Here is a 23,727-nt window from a genome sequence, read left to right as displayed (position 1 = left end):
AAGTACAAACATCCAGGCAAATTTAGTCTTTAGATTGTTTTTCATCAAGATAGAAGTGTTTAAAAATGGAACTCAAATTTTACATAAGCATGAAACGCAAATGGATTCAGTTTTAAGAATTATAAATTATATTATAAAATAAAAATGTAAAGTAAAAATCAAACTCACCTCGAAAAAAGCCATAGGATATGACAATTTAAGATTTTGCGAGGCACTCGCTACATTCAAATTCCAAACGACAAAAGCATAATTCGTGTACGGCATGATCGTCCAAACTTGACGAGCAGAAACCATCCTTGTAATTTCATCGAAGAATTGAAACCACTCTAAAGATATTGCTATGGGTTCCATTTTTTCTTTGCAAATCATCGGGTAATTGTGGAAAACTCCCTGAGCTAAACGGTCACTTTCACCTTCAAATCAAAAATTAAAATTAAACTTCCGTTAATACGACTATTCGCATTCAAGAAATATATACACTACTGTTCAAAAGTTTAAGTCCACCTTTTTTATGATTAATTAAATTCTCTTAATTTGAATATGTCAAAGCTGAAATTTTGTCTCTTTAAAGGATTAAATGCTCTTCAAATTCTGTAGAAAATGAGCTCAGGATGAAGCCTATTTGTCTATTTATCAAGTAAATATTGCAATAACAGTATATATTTCAATTTTATCTTAAATTTTCAATAACTTATTTAATAATAAATATTTTTTAATGTTCTTGGGCTCATTTAGAAGCTACTTTTCCACAGTATCATAAAATCTTATAATTATAAATTTTGAAAATTGGCTTATCGAATTGCAAGGAATTGAAGTTATAACAGAAAAGTTGAACAATTTTGAAAACATCTTATTTGTATGCAAATCAGAATAAAAATTAAATAAATATATATTTTGAGAAAATCCCATAGAAACTTCAGGATTATATGTTTCATATATTCTACAAAAATATTTTTGTTACTACAAAGAATATTGCAATTTTTTCGTAACAGCTTCAAGTCCTTGCAATTTGATTATGTAATTTTCATGATTTATAAAAATATTGAATATTAAGGAAGTTATTGAAAATTTAAGAAAACATTGAAATATACACTATTCTTGCAATATCTACTTGAAAAATAGACAAATAGGTTTCATCCTGGGCTCATTTTCTACAGAAGTTTTATAGCATTTAATCCTTCAAAGAGCAAATTTTTTAGCTTTGACAAATTTAAAATTAATAGAACTTAATCATCAAAAAAGAGGTGGACTTAAAATTTTTAAAGGTAGTGTACAGTGATATGGGAACCGAGAACGAAATATTTCAAGAGCAAGAAATATTTTTAGCCACAGTTTTATTAGTTTCATTTGATGCGATTAATCTTCGTCAATGATATTTTTCTCTTCTAATAAAAGTCTTAATTTTTCTGAAATGGAACTGTCAGCATAATGTTTTGATTTTTTTAATTACTTTTAAAAAAACCTAGAAAAGAGCTATAATTCAGAAATCAAAGATCTGTGTGAACACCGATGTAACAAATCGAAATAAAAGATCTTATTCAAAGTTGCATTTATCTGATAATAAAATATCAAAATAGCATGTCTATAAGTTAGGTTTAAAATTTAATGATAAAATCTTAAACTCCAAATACCTTCATAGAATGGAAAGTTATCAATAGAATATGTAATTTCTTTAAAATACTATTTTATTGAATTATTGTATGTCTTATAACTTGAAAAAATGCAATGGATTTTACAATTAATTTCGTTAGTGCACGCATAATCTGTAAATCCGTAGGATTTTATACTAGAAGCAAGAAAATCCAAGTTTACTAGATATTGTTTATGATATTATGTAATTTTTTACGTATATCATTTGATCTCATTTTCTTCTTTAAAAAAATAAATATTACTAATTGGAGTTCATTATCTGAAACTTATACTCTATTCCTAAAGAGATCAATTTCTCAAAATTGCATGTGACGTCTCTTATACAACTCCGTTAAAAGAATTCCGGTCGATTCAATGCCTCCATGATTTATAAACATATAGGTTTATTATTTAAACAATTTTATATATGCCACTATCTTGCTTCTATTTTTCCAAATTCGAGCCATTATTGATACTATTTTTTATCTTTGGAATGAATTCTAGCCCGTTTATCTCGAAAGACAGAAAATTTTAATATTCTTAATATAAAAATTGATGAATTAAAATATCTACCTCTTTGTACGGTTTTCAAAATAAGTGTTATCCTTTCATGTGGAGGTAAAATTCCCTTCTGGGTCATCGGAACTTGCAACAACGTCTTCCAGGAATCAAAAAGTCCCTTTCGAGTATCCTTGAGTCCCAGGCTTAAATTTTCCTTCATATTAGCGCCTCTCATGTATTGCAAGGCTCCGAGACAAGTTCTCACATCGCAACCAGATCTTTCAGATAAATGCATCAGATCTCTAATTTCCACTTGCAAACCTTCTTTCCGGGCAATTTCCATCAATCTATCAGCTAACATTTCAGGTCTCACTTCTGGGACTGGAATTACTAGAGCCATCGCTTTTAGTTGCCTGGGAAATAGAAAAACTTGATTAAAATATAAATTAATGCGATTAATAAATTAATAAATATTATAGGCATACCAGTGTATCAGATATTCGTATTGCTAAATACTTTTAAATCCTTTGATCATTTAGTACCTTAATGCAGGAGCGTACAAATCATTGCAAATGCAAATCACAGGTCGCTGACAACCTTCCTTCATTTTCTCCATCTTTTGCTTATTTTTCTTTCCCTTTTGCACCAACTTTCCTTGGACGAATTTTATAAGAAGGTCAATCGATGCACTTGGTGCTCCGTCGATTTCGTCTAATACGAGACAATTTGGTCGAGGGTCGGCTCCTATGAGCGCTTGCATTTGCGTTGAAGAAAGAAGAGCTTCTCTGAAACAAAAGAAAAGTTAGATGAAAAAAGCCTCTTTTCACCGTTTTACAAGTATCTGAAAATTTAGAAACAATACTGACGATGTACTTAAATTTATATAGAAAACAATTATTCACTATTTTATGAGCATTCGGAAGTTTAGTGACCATGTTTAAAAACTGCATGCACTTTCCCGTAAAAAAAACATTTTAAAAAAATCCCCTCGGTTAAAAGAACCGGTATTTTTAGCAAAAAGAAACTTTAAAATAATCAAAATTCGAGTCATAATTAGATTACATTTTTAAAAATAAAACCTTCTGTTTTAATTACTTAATTTTATACGTATATAGTTTAAAGTATAAGACACTGACTTAAATAAAAAAACAATGTCGTATTTAAATATTATTTAACATTCATTATGTAATGTTTTCATTCAAAAATTAATATTAGTTTCTGAAGCATACTAAAATAAAATTTAAATTTGCCACTAAATTGCATCTGTTTTGCCGACCGTCGATCATTTTTCACGATAGATGGCGCACGAACGACTCTCCACATTGAAATAGCATAGCAGGAGTTTCTCACAAGTGGTGATAAAAATGTAAGTTAGTATATAACAAACTCGTTGACCCAGCCTTTCGTACTCGCTTCGGCGGTACATATACTAAAATTGGAACGATACAGAGAAGATTAGCATGGCCCCTGCGCAAGGATGACACGCAAAATCGTGAAGCGTTCCACATTTTTTTGCTTATTTCAATTTAAAGTTTTTAAATCAATTTCTTGAGTAACCTGACTATTTATTTTTACTTTTTATGGTAATTCATGATAATTTAAAATAATTTTTGTTCTAGCATTGCTTACTATTTAATTTAAAAGTGTTCTCACTTGATAATTTAAGATCATTTTTGTTTTGGCATTGCTTACTATTTTATTTAAAACTGCTCACTTGAACTTTTTATTTTTTTATCCAAATTAATAAGAAAGTGTACAATTCCCGAGAATTATTATTTTTTTAATCGGCAAACATTTCTGTAATTCATAAATTAGTTTTGATCAGTGTTATAAATTACGTAAAAATTTGGAATTATAATTTAAATCATAAATTTAAATACAACTTTACTTTATACTGGAGGAAACTTGTTTTGAATTGGAAACTCGACTCTAATAAATTTGTACTAAAAACATGAGAAAATGAGGTTCATAGTATTATAACGGTATAACTTATCAATATTTTGCAACAAACAACGCATTGCATAAAATTTGATGCAATTAATAATTTCATTTAGCGGAAATCAATAAGCTATTTTGGACATGGCACAATATGGACTGAATTAAATTAACTGTTTTTAAAGTTTAGCATGTCCAATAAAAGTTTAAATTAAATTACTCATAAAAGTAGATTTTAAAAGTAACCATAAATCATTATACTTATTGTTTTATTTTAGAAAATACTTGAGTAATAGAAATAATTATTTTAGAAATCAAATATATTTTTTAACTTGTCACTTAACCCCAACTGATAATGTCGAATCTTGAAATAAAATTTTCAAGTCGCTAACAGATTTTAGTTCACAATACAATATTTCAACATTAGGGCGGAGTGAAAATGATCAAATTAGTCGAGTCGTTTGAGCTGAGAAAAACAACGTTGCGGGCTGACATCCGAAAAAAGAAATGAAAATTTTTAATCGGCTAATATCTTCTGTTCCCTTTTTTATTTGAAAATTCCAAAATATTTCCCTATTGCTTCGAGAATTATGGCTAATTTTTTCTATGTACAGTTTTTGCTACTGAATAATAATAAAAAATTATAAATTAAAACAAATTTTTTGTTCAATTTAGAGTTTTTTTAAATAACCAAAAAACATGTTTTTTTGATCGAGTCCTGTGCACACATTTTGAAAAAAGTTAAATATGTCGAACCTGAAATTTCTTCAGCTTGAACCAAAGAAAAAAGCTGTTATTTTTTATTTCAACAACAAATTTTTTAATGATGTTTCAAGCGTTCAAATTTGGTCAATTTTACGTTTTTTGAGCGATTTTGATGACTTGCTAAAACTAAGCTTTTCGACGCAAAAAATGATGGGGTTATTACGGCAAAATGATATTTTTGTAGGAGTTCGCAGGTGGACTCGGCGTACGTACAAAATCCCCCCCCCTCCATATTGGGGTGGGGGTTAATGCGTAGGGGGATACTTGTCTATGGTATCACGTTTTTTTAGCTAATAATCAGTAGAGTCGTACAAACAGTGCCTTGAAATCTCTTTATATATTATTTAATGAATAAAAGATCAATTATAGCTTAATTTGTTCTTAAACTTTCCAACATCAATATTTTTTCTAATCAAGATGTTTCTTTTATAATAGAATAAAAAATTTACATTGCTCTTCGCATTTAAATAACAAATTTTATAAGCAGCGAACAAAAATAATAAAAATGCAAGGTGCACATGAGAAGTTCAAGGACATTTTCGCGTTTTCTAGATTGCTAGACATTTCGTTTAAAAATGACTAAATTTCAAGATTGAATAATACATTTTTGAGTGACCCCATTACTTTGACTTATTTTGTATTTTCTTACCTAAAAGCACTCGGTTCTCTATCATCACTCGCGTTGATTTCAACAACATTGTATCCAGCATGCCTCGCAGCTACATGAGCGAGAGTAGTTTTTCCAAGACCAGGAGGACCGCTGAGCAAAGCTATTCTGTAAACAGGATAACCCTTGCTATCCACCTCTTCAACATCCTCCTGCTTGAAATTTTTTATCCAAAATTTCTTGTTATTTTCTGGTAGTTTTCGGCGTTTATGCCGCATTGGTTCTCGGTGAAAAACAACCTTATCCCAAAGTTTTAGCCAGTGAAGGAATCTTCTGTTGATAGTTTCGTCCGAAAGAAGTTCCATATATTTTTTCGGTCGGTATTTGTCGACCCACAATTGATCATCGATGTTCTTATTATCAGTTCGTGTTGGCTGTGCAAGACTCGCTCGTTGAACGTTCTTTACTATCTGTTTTGGGAAAATGAAACCTTAATTCAGTTTACTAGAAGAAATGTACCTTATGTTTTAGTAGAAAAATTATCTTTCAACTTCGATATTATTTTCCTATGAAGTTTTTTTTTATTCATAATAAAATACTTACGATTTCCTCTGCTTCGGCTTTCAACTGACTATAAGAAACAGAAAGCAGACCAGCTGCTGGTCGAGTTTTAGCGATAATTTTTTTTTTAGTTTCTGTTACTCTTACGTACAAGCGCTGGCCATCTTCCGTTCGAGTAACTGCTACGAAATTCCAGCTTGGGACTCTCGTTGTCACTGAATCCGTCCTGAATTGTATTCTGAAAGAATACAAATATAATTCATTAATTTTTTACGACTATAAAAAAGTGTAAAGATTGTTAATATTATTCGCTTCGGGAATTCGTATATTAGCCACAAATTTATTTATTTTTGGCGAAAAAAAAGTTTGCAATTTAGACGAGGAATCTAAAAACCGTAGAATTCTGAATGTCTCAATTTTATTCTCGTCCAATATAAGCAGCTTTCATTAAAAAGGTTTTTATTTGAAGCACTTACAATTGAAAATTGCTACATTTTAACCGAGGGGTTGGTCATTCTTGAAATCTGATATAAAAGCCTTCGTGAAGTAATTGAAATCCTTTGAAATATTTGGAATCTTCCAAACCTTTATAATATCTGTAATGATTGTGAAAACTTTGAAATTTTTATGAATTCATTGAAAACTTTGAAATATTTCTGAAATTTGTCTACTCTTCGAAATATTTTCAAATCCTTTAAATATTTGAAATCTTGTAAATATTTGTGAAATCATTTGAAATATTAGAAATCTTTGTGAAATTTTTGTGAAAACTTTGAAATCTGTGAATTCACTGAAATCTTTCTGAAACTTTTGTAATCTTAGAAATATTTTGAAATCTTTGTAAAATGTATCTTTAAAATATTTTCAAATATTTGAAATCTTTAAACTTTTGTGAAATCTTTCAAATGTTTGTGAAAACTGTGGAAATATCTGAAATCATTGTGAAGTTATTTTAATGCTTGTGAAAACTTTGAAACGTTTGACATCTTTGTGAAGTTATTTAAATTTTTGTGAAAACTTTGTAATATTTTTGAATTCACTGAAACTTTTGAAATCTTTCTGAAATGTTTTTGTAATCTTCTAAATGTTTTGAAATGTTTCTGCAATCATTTAAATCTTCCTAAAATTTATATAATCTTTAAAATTATTTGAGATCTTTTTAATGTTTGTGAAATCTTAAAAATGTTTGTGAAAACTTAGTAAATATTTTAAGTCTTTGTGAAATAATTTGAATCTTTAAAATGTTTGTGAAAGCTTTTGAAATACTTGAAATATTTGTAAAATCTTTAAAATGTTTGTGAAAACTTCTGAAATCTTTAAAATCTTCCTGAAGTTATTTAAATGTTTGTAAAAACTTTGAAATATTTTTGAATTCGCTGAAACTTTTGAAATCTTTCTGAAATGTTTTTGTGATCTTCTAAATGTTTTGAAATCTTTCTGCAGTCATTGAAACCTTTCTAAAATGTATGTAATCTTTTAAATATTTTGAGATCTTTAAAATGTTTGTGAAAACTTAGTAAATATTTTAAATCCTTGTGAAATAATTTGAATGTTTAAAATATTTGTGAAAACTTTGAAATATTTATGAATTCACTAAACGTTTTGAAATCTTTCTGAAGTTTTTGTAATCTTCGAAATATTTTTATATCTTTTAAATGTTTATAAAATCCTTTAAATATTTGAAATCTTTCAACTCGTTTGGAATCTTTAAAATGTTTGTGAAACCTTTTGGCATCTTTCTAACCAATTTTTAAAAATTTGAAATTTTTGTGAAAACTTTGAAATCTGTGAATTCACTGAAATCTTTCTGCAATTTTTGTAATCTTCGCAATATTTTGAAATCTTTGTGAAATGAATCTTTAAAATATTTTCAAATCTTTGAAATCTTTTAAATGTTTCTGAAATCTTTTGAAATATTTGAAATCTTTGTGAAAATTTCTGAAATATTTGAAATCTTTGTTAAATTATATAAATCTTTAAAATTGTTGGGAAAACATTGAAATATTTTTGAATTCACTGAAATTTTTAACATTGGTGGAGCTTTTCACATCTTTGTAAAAACTTTGTAAATATTTGAAATCTTTTAAAAATAATTTCAATCCTTAAAATGTCTGTGAGAAATTTGAAATCTTTGTGAATTCACTGAAAAAGTTTGAAAATCTTTCTGAAATGTTTGCAATCTTCGAAATCTTTTGAAATCTTTGAAATGTTTATGAAATCTTTTAAATATTTGAAATCTTTCTAAAATTTATATAATCTTTGTAATCGTTTTGAACCTTTTAAATGTTTGGGAAATCTTTTGATATCTTTCCGAAATTTTTTAATTCCTTAAAACGTCTGTGAAAACTTTGGAAATATTTGAAATCTTTGTGAAATACTTTAAATGTTTAAAATGTTGGTGCAAAACGTTGAGTTCTTTGCGAATTCACTGAAATCTTTCTATACATTTTGTACTCTTCGAAATATTTTGAATTTTTTAAATCCGTTTGAAATCTTTCAAATATTTGAAACCTTTGTGTAACATATGTAATCTTGGAAATCTTTTGGAATCTGTATGAAATTTTTTAAATCTTTGTTCAGTTTTTTAAATCTTTATGAAATATTTGAAGTCATTAAAATCATTTTGAAACCTTGCAATAACACTTTTAACATGACATGCGTAAATTTTTAGAGTCAAAGTTTCAAACTTTTTATTTTTATTAGTTAAAATTGATAATTAAAGAATTTTTTAATTTTTTAATACAATTCAGTGGCTTTAGGGAAATCATATCTATATTCGAAATTTTTGCAGAAATAGACATTCTAGCCTAGATTTAGACTAGAAATAATGTTAAAATCCCAAGAGTGAATATATTTTAAAAAGTATAAAAATTCCAAACTACCGCTCGATAGGTTGATGTTGATAAGAAAGTCCCGATGATTCCTTAGCATTGTACATTTTCCTTTCTCTTCTTATGAGTTCGATCATCTCCTCATATTGATTCCAACGAGGCCTTTTTCTCGTTTGTTCCATAAAATCTAGATAATAACAATATTATTATTATTACTGTGAATAAGGTATATTTATAATAGCATTTTTTGTTAGAAAATAATAATAAATGTAAAAGTATTTTACTAGAAAATATTTAATGAAATTATTTTTCACCGTTTTAGTTCACCTGCTTGGAATTTTTAGAAATATTAATGCAATACTCGTACATTTATCAATTGACATATTTTATTCTATTCTATTTTGAATCTCGAAAAAAGAATTATCAAGCAAGTAAATAAAATAGTCAACCTGGCTCAAAAAGTTCAGAATTGTCAACATATGACCCTCCAAGATTATTGGATACATCTGCCAGCAAATCTTCAACAGTGCGCTTCTGAGTTCTGTCATTTCTGCTACTTTCGTCATGGCGACTAGATTCAGAATCTCCAAGATTATTGGAAATATCTGCCAGCAGTTCGTCAACAGTTCGCATTTGAGTTCCATCGATTCTGCTACTTTCGTCGTGGCGACTAGATTGAGAAATACTCGAATTCAAACCATTTTGCCGAGACGATTCCAATTCTCGAACAGTTGGAGTGGTTATAGGGGTTGGAGTAAATTCAAGAAGTGAAAAATCATCATCAACTTCAGAAATTTTTTCAGAATTGCCATTCACTTTTTGTGTCCCTGTGTTTCTTACTGTTTGAGCTTGAGGAACCTCAATCGATTTTTGAGTGCTCGTATGTGGAGGCAGTTCTTTTGGTTTCTGCTTCTCTGGAAGTTTAATCGCCACCTTCTTTGGCGCAGGATCTGAAAAGAAAAAAGATTTTGTAATTAATTCAAAAATTGTCGATAGCAGTGAAATTTTAGAACCTTGCGTACTAAAGTGGCAAACACATTATTTGCTGTGGTATAACTTCACTACTTTTTAACATTTTGTTTTGAAATCAATTTACAATTTTTTATAAATTAAAGAAAAATGTTTAACCCGTAGTCCAATGCATTTAAAAGCTGAAAAGTGTTCATTTTTATTTTTGTCTAAAAATAACAAATGATTTATATAAAACTTATATTAGAACGTTTTAAACGCTATGAACATAAAATATCACGAAAGCCAAATAACTACAAGTTTCTTTGGTTCAAGTTGAAAAAATTCAGAATCAACATATTCAATTTTTATAAAATAGTGTGCATTTAACTCATGCAAAAAAACATGTTTCTGCACAAATTCAAGAAATTCTAAATTAGGCAAATTTTTTGTTGTTTATTTATTAATTTTTTAATTTTTTATTACTGTTTACTAGAAAAAACTGTACGTGTACCAACAAAGAAACAGAAATTTAAAAAAAATGAAAATACAGGACTAACATTTTTAAAAACTAAAACGTAGAAGGGCTTATGTTTCGCAAGCATAAAAATGATTTTTTTTTTAATCGAGTGTGTTACAGTACATTATGCTTTGTTTTAAATCTATTCAAAATAAAGCCGAGTTTGGAACTATTTTTCTTATTTTTCACTACAAGCATTCTTCAATTTTTTCCTTTTTTTTTTTTAATCTTTTAAAAACAAAAATAACAACGCAAGAAAGGAAAATAAATGAAAATTCGAATGATTTTAAATTTTGCTCAGAAAATAATTTAAACATGTCGAACTAAAGTATAATTATAATTATATGATATTGCTGATCAAAACTAAGAACACCATAAAATTTTTTTTACCAAAAATACCAAAATAAAGCTTATGTTTCTTTGTGTTTGCAAAATGTATCAAAAATAAAATAAATAGGTTATGTTGATCTCACCTGTGAATCCTTCCAATTCATTTAGTAGCTCGAAATCGTCTGCATGAGCCAATTCAAACTCATCATCTGCATCCGGAAATTCATCATCCATCTTAACAAATACTGATAAACTCTAAATCTTTACATAATAATAAAAAAAATATCAAAAATATTACAACTCTCCAAATCGAATTTGACAGATGTACAATGTTTTTCTGTCTGGCTGCCATCTTGATAAGCTTTCGCGCGCTTCGAATATTTGAAAGGCGGGAATTTCAAATAGATATTTTCACTCCGTCATCTAACTTCACTTCGGCCAGTGCTGAGGGGAAAACAATGGAACCAAATGCATAAGACTAAAGTTTATTTTTAATATTTCGTAAGAAATAACTTGTATACCGATTTTATTATTTCATTAAATTTTTGTTTAATAAAAAATAATTCCCAAATATACTTATACGTGATAAATTACTTTTTACGAATATATTAATAAAATAAAATTTATTCCCATGGATTTGATACTATTGTATTCCCCTCAGCACTCGACAAAATCAAGTTATGTGGGGGTGGCAAGATAGCGAAAAACTTTCTGTAAAATATAAATTGTCATTTTAAGATTAAACAAGAGTCCAATCCTGAGCGTAAGTGTTGGTAAATGAAAGCAAAAAAAACCTTAATTCGAAAAAGTTATTCAGTTTTGAGGAAATATATGTGAACTCTGTTAATCTCAATGTGACGCTGACCGCAAATTGAAAGAAGCTCGACTGCGAATTGCGATAAAGAATGTAATCTTCAGTTTAAATCAGAAATAAATACTTAATACCAAGATATGAGTTTCTGAATAAGATTTCGAAAGTTGTTATCTTAAAAAGTTAGCCAATTTGGAGTCAACCGTCCAAGAATATTAAGGATAAAATTTCATGGGTTTTACAAATCGCGGTTTGATGGCGATTGAAAAATCACCATCAAAATTTAGTGTGGCGGTATCGCACTGAAATAGAAGATTATTTGGTGAAAGGACTTACATTTTTTTCAATTAACGATAATAATTTCAAGAGATGACGGATTGCAATACAAAACTCGACAAACAATATTTTTTCCGATAATGGGCTCTTTGTATACAAAATCCTTAAAAAATTAAATAAATTCTGTGTTAATAGGATTTGTTCCAAACTTAATCTTTAATAAAGCATATATAATAAAAAATTGTAATTCAAAACCAAATAACTGACTCTCTTTACTGTTCTCCCATCTTCTTCTTCTATTTCTTTATACACATTGAAATAGTAAAATAATTCTCTTTTTTCAAAGAAAAAGCCCTTAAATAAAACTATTGGTCACTTTTTTCAATCACAAAATACTATTCGAATTCCAACCTAAAATTTTAAATCTTAATTTTTTACAAAAAGCCACGTTCCTAAGGATTTTGCCACTTTACTGTTTGCCTTGCGATCAGAAACGATATTTCTTAAAATTATTACCGCTTATTTATAAAGAAATATATACCTCTTTCCTTTTATTGATCTTTAAGCAAAAAATAATGTTTTACATTGCGAAACCGCTTTACTAAAGCTTTATTTCCCCGATTTTGAAAGCCCATGAAATTTGAACCTCTACATTCTTGAATGATTTACTCGGAATTGATTAACTTTTTCTAATTAAACTTATTTTATCCCATTTTGACAACTCGATATGTCGGGAGTAAGTTTTTATTTTTTGTTTATCAGTGAAAGTTGCACTTTTTATCGTGAATCGCAACCGAGCTTGTTCCAATTTTAGGTCCCTGTCACGTTGAGAATGTAAATTTCCATATTCTATTTCTCGGAACTGTATAATTTTTTCATTATAATTTTTTGGTTTCAATTCATAAACGCTTCAGCTCGTAATAAGCTTTTGTTTTACCATCAAATGTTGATTTCAATTTTATAGAATATTATTTTGCTCTCCTAAAAATGCCTATAATAATAATCTATTACTATAAATTCAGTGTTTGCAAGTATTTGACAATTTTGTATTAATATTAACAAGTATTATACATACTTATGAATAATTAGTTTTATTACACATTTATCAAATTTATCACCAAAAGTATTGTAACTGAATTTTTATAAAAAGCACCGAAAGATAATTCAACGACTTCTTTCCCCCGCGTGACACTTTTTCCATGGGTTTTAGCATGGAGAATGATACTTCGGTAGACCCCCCCCCCCCTCCCCATAAACGCATAAAATATTTTGTGAATGATCCCTTTTCTTATTCGTAGAATTTCAAAATAGAACATCTCTATAATTCTCATTCTTTTCTATTGCTTATCTTGCCAGTTTCAAACATTTAATAATTGTTAAAATTTTGAAGCCTTAAGTTGGAAAATACAAAACTGAACTTACAATTAATTTCTGAGGATATTAGTACGGCCGGCCTTACTCAAGCTTGCAAAATGATTGACGAACCTGGAATGAGATTACATGAGGAGGGGGGAGGGGGATTTTTACCAATTAGTCTTAAATGGCAATTAGTCTTAGTTTGAGGCGTCTCGTTCGACCAGGAAGTTAAGCAGCAATTGCGACGGTCAGAAACGGATGGGAGCAAATTTCAAAATATTTGTTTGCAGAAAAAGTGAAACACTGCTGGTCCCGAAAATTTGTTTTATATGTAGTATTGTGATATTTGAAGAAGTCACAGTGGATGACTACTACATATATTATACAGTGATTCACGTAATTATTTACGTCCGCCCTGAAGGAAAGAATTATACTCGAACTAAACTTGATTCAATGCTGTGCCACAAGACCAGTTACGATATTGTAAGTATGTAAATAAAATATTTAATCAGCGTAACGGATTAAAAAATTAATCATTAATACGAATATTATTTATTTATTAAGTAACATCTTCACCGTGTTGCTCTGCAAAATACAAAATATATTAAGAATATTTAATTAATTTTTAAAGTACAGTAACATTTAAACCAAAAAACGTATTAAAAAATTGTTCATTATTCATAAACTTGAAATTCAATAAATTTTCAAAAGTAATTTTCGTATTTGCTTTTTAAAAATTGGTCTAAACTGGACTAGAAATAAAAAATCTCATTTTTGGTTAAAAATATAATAATGAAATAGAGATCTAGCGAGCTAGTGGATAAGGCATATTAGGTCAAAGGCCACGTAAAACGATAAGAGTTTATAGTTCTATGTTCAGTCGAATTCATCAAGTAGCACAATCGTCATCTAGTATTCAAATGGTGATCACAATTCACACTTTAAACTTGAGGGATAAAAATCCAAATTTGCAATACGTTTAATTACAGTTTTCGTGAAATAAGTTAAAATTCATTATTGGCAAATATAATCTGATAGTGTGAACTTGGATGATAGTGTTTAAAGGAAAGTGCAACGCAGTAAGTGTAGTTACAGAGTTGATGGTGTTTACGATTTTTTACATTCATATCAGCTGAGAAAAAAATCTTAACTTCATCCGATTGCATACCTCTTGGATGCTGAGCGTTTCAATTAATTATTTTTTAAATTGTTGACGGGTATCTCGCGGGGTATTCATCTTAACTAAATTTGAGTCGATTAAATCTGTTCGATCTTCTAAGTAATAATAAATAGTTAATTTTATTAAAATTGAAATTAAAATTATTTTTTGGTTTTTGAGAAAAAAATGAGAGTAAAAAAACACTCTTACTGAGATGTTATATTTTAAAATATGCGTTTATTTTATTTAGAGGATAGGAAGTAAATTGATACAAATCAGCATTCTCTAAATCACAATATTCATTAGAAGAAAGAGAAGAAGAGAGTGAAAAAGAGAGAAACCGGTTGAAAGATTTAGACGGAGAATTTATTTTCATTTCTTCAGCTCAACATCATCGTGTTAGATTTGTTTGCAGCCTGATGAAAAGCATTCTGATTATAATATCAAAACCAGTTGCGACCAGTTTTGCGAAATCTGATATGTTTTCAGTAATTGAAAAAAATATTCTTTTTTTCTTCAACATCATGGAGTGTTAAGAGAAAATTTTAGATCTATTGCGGAAATTCGTAAGGGCAAATGGTATTCTATGAAGTAATATAAACTTCCGTGTCCTGGTATTTTCCAATTCTTGTCTGCCTTCTAATTTTTGTCCATAAAAAAATAACTTATCAAATAAGACTTTTTTTTAATTGATTGTTTCAAGTAAATATTATATTGAACAGTTGTCAATAATAGTTTCTCAATTTTTTAAAACTTTCATTCTATGAATTTGTAGCGAAACATGACTAAAAGATAAAGAAATTTTTCGAAGAAATCTTTGGTTGGAACTACGAAATGATTTAAATAGTAGCTATAGATATATGAAAAAATATATATTTGCTAAAAATAAATAGTTTTTTTCATCAAATTCTACTTTTAACATATTTTCTTAAAAATATATTCAAATTTTCACGATTATTCAGACTGTTACGATTACTGTGACATTTACCTTAATTATTGTATAAAATTTGGTTGATTCAACAAAAAATGTGGATAACAAAAATAAAGCATTTTTTTGTTTGTATACCAACTAAATGTTTGGTTGTGCGAAATGCACATTTTTCTCAGTGTTAAAAAACAAACCAGAATTTTTGACCAATTTTGATTGGTAGCAAAAATGAAGGCAAGATCACTAATTTTTCATTTTACCTTTACCGATCTTAATTTGTTTGCATTCTCAGATATCCCCCAGAATTTTTAACTAAAACGCTGCTTTACTCTTTGTTTTTTTTTTCTGTCAGGAATATATCAGTGAATGCATCCCTAGAATAAAAGTGTTTATAGATTCTCATTGCATTCATTATTAAAGATTTTTATAAGATTTTGATGTTAAATAATTTTTTTTAGTTTTGAAGCTCTGAATTAATGAAATAATTTTTGTTGGTCGCCGCACAGTCGTCAAAACCAAGAATTTACTAATCATAATCCTCTGCAGACTCTATTTATTGACGGATTTTGAATTTTATTCTTCAGAAATTAATATAAAGAAATATTGTGACATAATTATAAATGTTAAGAATATGTTTTCTTATCTACAAGAAAACTGCATAAATCAACTCTGTATTTATTGAAATTAATGCACATATATTTGAAAAAAAAAATTAATTTAATGTACAAGTTAATTGTTATGGACAATTTAGTTAAAGAAATTCTTCAGTATATCAGTATATTGTTGAAAAAATATTTTTATCATAGCGTAATCCAACATTCTTCTTTCGATGCCTGTGGAGCGGGTCGAAAATCGAGTTTTTTACCCTAGGCAAGGAAGTGACAGATCAATGTAAATGGCGGTGTTATAATTGTTAAAATTCTGGTATTTAAATTTGAAAAGGTATCCTATAAAGGCAATTAAACAACGCATACTCACTAATTCGAATCGCCAGAAATGGGTCACTTGACCTAATAAGTAAATATTTGCACGCAGATGAACAGTGAATTCAACCTCACTGATTCAAATTTAGAGAGGAAACTGTTCTTTATTCTTAAAATTAAGTATAATTTGAATTACGATAAATGATTAAAGATAAAAACAGTTTGAGTCAGACAGATTTCACTTTTCATCAGTGAAAATTCTCACTGATCAAGATTCGCGTTAGTTAATTTTAAAAATCGCTAAAAATAGCTTTTGAGTATACACATTGTCCATTTTGCAGAAACTGGACACACTAGATTCAGAAAACATTTCCAATATTTTTAGTAGTTCAGTCGACCTGCAGTCTATAATATTAAACCGATACGTCTACAAATTTCAGAATGAATTGACCATCAAGTTCCCATGTCGTTTTTCATAAAATTTTGATTCATTAATTACTTCTAGAGCTATTTTACTTTCATTACCACAAATTCGATTTTTATTTTGCACTTTTAAATGAAAAAAGCGATTTTTCAGTAATTCCGAAGACCTGGAGCTTACACAATTAAACCGACTTTGACAATATTTCTGATTTCAGTTAAAAGTTTTTGCCAAGAAAAAATTATCATTACATTCAACATAGTTTGTGAAATATTAAAGTTTGTCAAGTAATTTTAAAAGATATCTATATTTCAAATCTGAATAGATAGAAAAAATAGAGAAATTTTGAGAATAATTGTAAAATGAAAAAATATGCAAACTTGGCTAGATTATTATTATTGAAAAAAAGGGAAGAAATCTCGCCAAGTTTTCATTTTTTTCTTCTAATACAGATTCAACATTTCTGTAATTTTCTCAATGTATTCAATTGAAAAATATTTTATCATATTTTATCAATTATAATGTTGCTTGTACTGATAAATTTGACTTGGCGGAATGTTCTGCGTCGTAAATGTTTTTTATGAGATTGTAATTAATCAGCTTATCTGAGATTTAATTAGTTCTCACATTTTCATCTATTTATAATATAGAATTAATGCAAAATTCGTAATCTTCGCATGCACTTATAAAGCAGAAAATAATTTAGAATAAAATTGTCCATTTGTCCCAAGTTAAATAAATCCAAGAGCATATCCTTCTATTCTGGAAAAAATTTCCCCTTTTCTCTTTTCTTTTTAAATATATTATATTTGAAAATACAATTGTTCGCCTTACATATACAAAATTATTCTATTGACAACTAGAATATGTTATTGCGAGTAATGAAAGCTTTTTTTTAATCTACAGAATTATCTATTATATTTAGTTTAAATTTTTACATATTAAATGATTTCACACTGAACTATTAATGATTCAAATAAAACTTTGAAGCTAAAATATTTTTATTGAATTTAAATAGATTAAATGTTTCTTTAAATTACTATAATAAAGTACGATGGTCTGTTAGTCGACATTGAAGAATATTTATTTAAAATTTTAGTAACTATATTGTCATTATGTTAGACATATTAGAAAAATCATTATTCGATTACATCAAAATTCAAAGGAAAATTACAAGATTTACAAAATTATTGATCTGAAAGAAATTTTTCGATTAAGCACAAATTTAAAATGTTCAAGAATTGAAACAATTTTCAAAAACCAGCAGAAACCAGCTTTTAACAGTTCGGAAAATTTAAGCCCAGTTTTCAATAAATGTTAAATATTTTTCTTTATATATACATTCGATATAATATTTAATTAACGTAAAGATTTTTCAAAATGTAAGCAAACCTCTTTCTCTTACTTTTTCTTAAATGAAGAAACTTGGTACATTTAAAATTTTTCAAATAGATACTGTGTTTAGTGCTTAGACAATTTCAAATTACTAGTGTATGAAATTAAACAATTTTCATTTTGTAATATTATACAAGTTCTGGACGCTTGAAAGTCTGCAATTTCTGAATTATAATTTGTACATATGAATTTTTCAAATATAAAGAATGTTTAATTAAAGATTGACAAAATATTACCTTTTAAAATTTACCACTATTTGACAAATTATTCTTATGAAAACAGTTAAGATCTCCATAGATGCGTAAGAATATTGGCTAAGAGGTTTTTTCAAACATATCTTCCTAACTAAAGCTAATAAATATACATTTTTAAAATTCTTAACACTTAGAAATGTGATATTATGGTTTTTTTAAAATAGTTTATGTTTTTAATGTTAGAAAATAAAAGTTCAGGAACCTGAATGTGTTCTTTGCGCACGTGCATTTTATGCATACGTTTCATTTAAAGCAATTTAATCAATAATTTCAATTTAATTTATATTCGTAGATGATTTATATTATTTGAAAATATTGCAAAGAATGTCGAGAGATATGTGGTTTCAAAAAAAATTTAGAACTTTTATTATTAAAAAATTTGTTTTTATGTATATTTAGATATTTCATGTTTATAATATTAAACAATAAAAATCCAGGGACGAGAAATTTAAATAATCATTTTAGTTTAATTGATATTCAAGGAATTTCAAATTATTTCTAATTATTTTAATGAACTTTTATGATTTAAAGGCATTTTAAAGAATGCCTACAGAATTTTGGGGGGAAATGAAGTATTATTGTAAGAGATTTCGTTTTAAAAATGTCTTATTATGCACTTTTAAATATTTCGTTTGTTTTCAGTATTATATAATAAAAATCCTATCGACGTGAACTTGGTGTTCGTGCGCGTGCGCTAGTGCGTTGACCATATTTAGGCGTTCAAATTTGAACCTATTCCAATTTGAGTTTAAGGCTAGTCATCCCAAAATTTCGGGACGAATAGTCAATTCCTTCTTCTAGCTCCACCAATTTTTCGGGACGACTAGACGCAGCCTTAAAACTATACAATTTCTTATGGAAAGATTATTCCTTCTTTTCTAAATGTAAAAATAAATGTCTTCCTTATTATTTCCATTTTCGTGAAAAATTCCCCTATTTCACCTTTTTCGAGCTCTTTTTGCGCTGCGGTCCCTGAGTTTTTTTTTCAAAAAAGAAAGACATTTTGCATAACATGATGAGAAATTCGATGCGCTCTACGGTGGTTCCACCAAGAGCTCTTGATCAGTAATCAGACTCATCTAGGTAGATTTTATGATCTTCTTTCTGATCGGTATTACCATGGTTAGGAATGTCGGTATGAGTTTGTCACGATATCCATCCTTTTACATTAGCGGTCTTTTATTTTTAAACCCCCCCCCCCCACCATTGGCAATCTGAGAGAGCAGGCCGCGGAGCACGATAACGCGCTCCAGGCTTGTCTAATTATTCGTGTTTACTCGTAGAAGGAGTTGAGCAGAGAACCTAGAGACACGGAACGCATCGTGGAACGGACACTGACGACAAACAGTCCACGATCGGAAACGAGAGTGAGGTCGTTGCTCGTGAGGAAGGGACGTCGTCGAGGAAAGATGGCCTACCCGGCCAGGAAATCACTCGCAGTCACCGTCTACGTCCTCTGTCTTCTGGCACTCTTCGGTAAGTTACCGATATGTACCGGTCATAACTACTTAACCACCCGGTTTTGATGAAACCCCACCACCATTCATCTATTATACCCTTTCCTCCACTCCTCTTCACCAATTATCAATCTCATTTATCTTAATAGTGAGTGTTGCTCTTTTACCTTACGGTAGACGCTGGGTGATAAACTCGCTAGTTTATTATTTCGTCTTTTCTAGTTGAGTTCACTTGTTCCAGTTGGATATTTCCAGAATTCAGAATGTGGATTGCAAATTTGGTGTTAGTAGTGTTGATATTCTTCATTGGGATCAAATGATTGATGAAGAGTTATTTGTACATTGTGATTGGTAAAATTTTACTTTTGGTGATTCGAAGTTAAAATTTAAGAAATTTAAATTAGATTAAAATTAAATTTAGAATCTTATTCAAAGCGCAATAATCAAGTTAATGTATAGAATTCCTAAAAAAAAAAAAAACCAAGAATCTAACGACCAAATTTGAACAACCACCATAAAATGTTTCTGTTGTAATATGAAAAAAGATCCTCTTTAAAAAAAATGTCTAAAAAAGAAAAAGAATTTTGGACTATTATTATTATTTTTGGAATATTATTATCAAATTACAATAAAAAAAACATTGTTAAAAAAAATTTGAGCAGGTGGGAACAGCAACGAAACAACGATACTCTGCCTTTGATACCAGAGAATCATTTTTCTTTCCTCTTTTTTATTTTTGTCCAACAATTTTTTCTTTTTTAGGAATATTTTGTTCAAATAGGATCTTTCTTTAAATTGCAATAGAAACATTTTATGATTGGTGCACAAATTTCGTCGTTGGATTTTTGGTTTTATTTGTAGGGGTTCTACACATTGATTCGAAGTTATCTTCTAAACTGTTCCATCATTTATTGAGGGTTTTGATTCTGTCTAAGAATGTGAATTTTCAGGTTTCGTGAAATGAATCAGTCGTTCGTGTTCTGTTAAAATTGTTTTAGTTCATAATTGAAGAAGAATTATTATTTATGAATAGTGATTGGAGATTCGAAGGTTTTCGACTGCAAAATATAGATTGTTTATTTAAAAGGTGTTTTGATGGACTGTAGTAATTATTATTGTAGTATTCTTAATTTAAATTAGATCATTCTTCGAAAGTGATTTTCTAAATATAAGTTTTTCTGTTTTTGATTCAAAGTTATCTTCTAAACTAAAATGTCATTCGGTAATTGGTTGAGGGTGTTGATGTTGTCTAAGAATCTGAATTTTCAGGTTTGAGGAGATCATCGGTTTGTCGTGATCTGTTAAATTTCTTTGATTTCATCATTGATAAAGAGTGGTTTATAAATTGTGATTGAAGATTCAAAGGTTCACGACTGCAAAATGTAGACTGCTAATTTAAAAGCTGTTTTAGTAAGTTGAAGAAATTTTAACTGAATGAATTATGAATTTGAAAATTATCAATGATGAATGATTGAAATTAGATCATTTACCAACAGTGATATCCTAAATATAATCTGAATAGAATTTCAATTATCAGGTTTACGGAGATCATCAGTCTGTCGAATTCTGTTGAATTTTGTTTTATTTCATTACTGCTGAAAAGTGATTTATGAGTTAAGTTTCTTGATTCGTAATTCTCTTATGAGTCTTTAAGGTCTGCGAGGACATTATAGTGTTAACAGTAATTTGGAAAATCTAAAATTTAAAGATTATTTTCGATGACATCTTAATGAATCTCAATTGTGCAGAATTTATTGTGCAGAATCAGTTGTGTTGATTGGTTTTAATTTTTCGAAAAAGTGCTACTTCATGATATTCCAAAAATATTACTGAAGTATTTTTAATTAGAATTGGGCGATTAAAGTTATTTGCTGAGAACATCATGATGTTGATGATGACGTCTTCATCATGTTGAAATTTTAAGTTTATAGACGTCAATAATTAGTCATATTGTGTTTAAGTATTTTCGTTTGTATGTAAGCATTCCTAAGTAGATTTACAGTTGTAAAAAAATGACTCATAGCTAAATTTTCTTCGGTCCCCATGTATAATGTAGATTGCAGAATTAGAACATATTAGTTCGTAAAAATGAGTATGCTTTATTGCGATATATCATTATGAAGAATGCTTTATCACTTGAGATTGGAGATTCGAAGGGGTCTTCTCGATTCTAATGGGGTGTTAATGATATCTTCATTAATCTATAACTTAAAGTTTGAAGTTGAAAGGGATAGTCAATGTGTCCTGATCTATTTATTTATTTGTTTATTTATTTATTTTCACTTCAGCCTTTTTAATGATAGTTAAATAGTATTTAGATTTTCACTATGCCCTAAAGAGAAAATTATAACATAATGTAACATAACTAAACTTCGGTCTTTACCTCTAATTTTGGATTGTCTTCTAATTTTTTTCAAAGGTAATTAAAGCAGTAAAGGGCTGTTCATAAAATATGTTATGGTCTTAGGAAGGGGAGGGTCTAGTTTCTGTAAGATTACATTTTTACATGGGAAATAATAGCCATGTATGAAGAAGGCTGGCAGGAGTATCAAAATTACCGTCGAAAACTGTAAAAAATTTCTGCTTAAAATAACACATTTACTCTAAGAAATGAATTTCCACATACGATTACGCAAATATGTCAAGCATATTACTTTAAATGTAACGCTACTGATTAGGGGCAAGTAATGTATGCCTCGAATAGAAACTTATTTCTGGCCTATATGAAAATCAATGTAGGTTTGAAAAATATCTTCAGACCGGGAACATATAAAAAACTATAATATTAAAAATATAAAAACAGAAATTAAAGTAAAATAAATGTTTTCAGTTAATAACGGTTAGTCGAATGTCATATCATTTTTGTATAAACTCTTCTTTATTTCCTGAAATTTATTCATTTATGCATATGAATTATTCGTTAATTTTTAAAACAGAAGTTATGAATAGTATTTGCTGATCAAAATTAGTTTATCCATATGATTCTAGTTTAATTGCAATTTGTTCTTCTTTTTGCCTGATAACTAACTAGTATTTTTTTGTAGGTTCCTACTGCCAGATGGCTCCAGGTAATTATCGTTGAGGTTGATAATCATCATCTATTGGATTTTTGAATCAATTTCAATCATCATCAGACATTCATAGATTTTTTTGGATTTAAGAGAGTATATAAGATTACTAATCTATGTAAATTCTGAAAGTAAGTATATTCAGTTATTTAAACAACTAAATGAATTTTTTAAATTAAAAAATCTTAATTTTAGGAGAAAACAGCATTTAATCTATTTAATCTGGATTAAAAATAAAATAAATACTATTCCTATATTTTTCATTCAAATTTTATTTCTGAAAATCGTATTTATACGTATATGTATTATTAAAAGACTGTTAAAATTCAATTTTAATTATTCATACATACAAATTTTGACATGTGCATCTGCGCTCATCGAATTATCTTAATTCACTTGTTTTAAATTTAATTAATAATCTAATAGTAATGAACTTAAGTAGATAAAAACACCATTGAAAGATCTTGAACGTACTTTTTTGAAGAAAGTATGACTACAAGATTATAGAATCTCAAATACCCTCGAATTATCGTGTATCTATTAGAGATTAGAAAAGTCGAATCTCCACCCATCTCACCACTGACGAGTTATATTATATCCTTATTACTCGACGAAAATGCGTTGTGGTGGCAAATTAATATTCCTAAAGTTATTTGTATCCTTCGAAAAGGAAAGGTACCACTTTGCCAGTCAGGATTAACCCTCTAGCTCTTCATATATATGTCTTCCTTCCTTCATTCCTCATGGGATGACAAATTTGTATAATCAGGAAATATCTAGACAATATTTAGTTTCCCGAGTGAAAATTCTTGGACTTGAGTACGACTTGAATTGCCCCCAATTAAGACATGATGGGATCGAAAAGTTCGACTTGAGCATGTCTCAGTTTTGAGACGGAGCCAGACTTCAACTAATGTCTTGGAGACAAGTTTCTATGTCTTGAAGACAAGTTTATATGTCTTGAAGATATGCATTTATCTCTTGAGTCGCATTTTTATATTTAATTAATTAATTAATAAATAAATAAATTAATTAATTAATATTTGTTAATG

The 23,727-nt window shown here is 28.5% G+C and overlaps 2 protein-coding genes and 1 further gene across 4 annotated transcripts in view; 2 read left to right on the top strand and 1 right to left on the bottom strand.

Annotated features, from left to right (window-relative positions):
* LOC117182051 (chromosome transmission fidelity protein 18 homolog) overlaps window positions 1-10,973 on the bottom strand; it is a 33,933-nt gene extending 22,960 nt beyond the window's left edge. The window contains exons 1-8 of the mRNA XM_033375074.1: window positions 10,771-10,973; window positions 9,279-9,779; window positions 8,881-9,016; window positions 6,041-6,236; window positions 5,480-5,907; window positions 2,673-2,915; window positions 2,203-2,543; window positions 169-413 (exon numbers count right to left, since the gene is read on the bottom strand). Of these exons, the coding sequence (XP_033230965.1) occupies window positions 169-413; window positions 2,203-2,543; window positions 2,673-2,915; window positions 5,480-5,907; window positions 6,041-6,236; window positions 8,881-9,016; window positions 9,279-9,779; window positions 10,771-10,861 (2,181 nt within the window). The 5' untranslated portion in view covers window positions 10,862-10,973. The remainder of the gene's footprint in view (window positions 1-168; window positions 414-2,202; window positions 2,544-2,672; window positions 2,916-5,479; window positions 5,908-6,040; window positions 6,237-8,880; window positions 9,017-9,278; window positions 9,780-10,770) is intronic.
* Window positions 3,536-3,642, top strand: LOC117182413.
* A 2,454-nt stretch (window positions 10,974-13,427) lies between the features above and the next one.
* Window positions 13,428-23,727, top strand: part of LOC117181526 (microsomal triglyceride transfer protein large subunit) — a 32,433-nt gene continuing 22,133 nt past the window's right edge. The window contains exons 1-3 of one of the 3 annotated variants that reach the window (XM_033374304.1): window positions 13,428-13,553; window positions 19,434-19,626; window positions 22,652-22,675. In XM_033374304.1, coding sequence (XP_033230195.1) covers window positions 13,524-13,553; window positions 19,434-19,626; window positions 22,652-22,675 — 247 coding nt within the window. In that variant the 5' untranslated portion in view covers window positions 13,428-13,523. The other 2 variants (XM_033374305.1, XM_033374306.1) reach the window with 2 other exon arrangements.

This window comes from Belonocnema kinseyi, chromosome 10, assembly GCF_010883055.1.
Source record: "Belonocnema kinseyi isolate 2016_QV_RU_SX_M_011 chromosome 10, B_treatae_v1, whole genome shotgun sequence".
Taxonomy (NCBI): Eukaryota; Metazoa; Arthropoda; class Insecta; order Hymenoptera; family Cynipidae; genus Belonocnema; species Belonocnema kinseyi.
The sequence above is the reverse complement of the archived record's forward strand: the minus strand, read 5'-3'. Positions and strand labels throughout refer to the sequence as shown.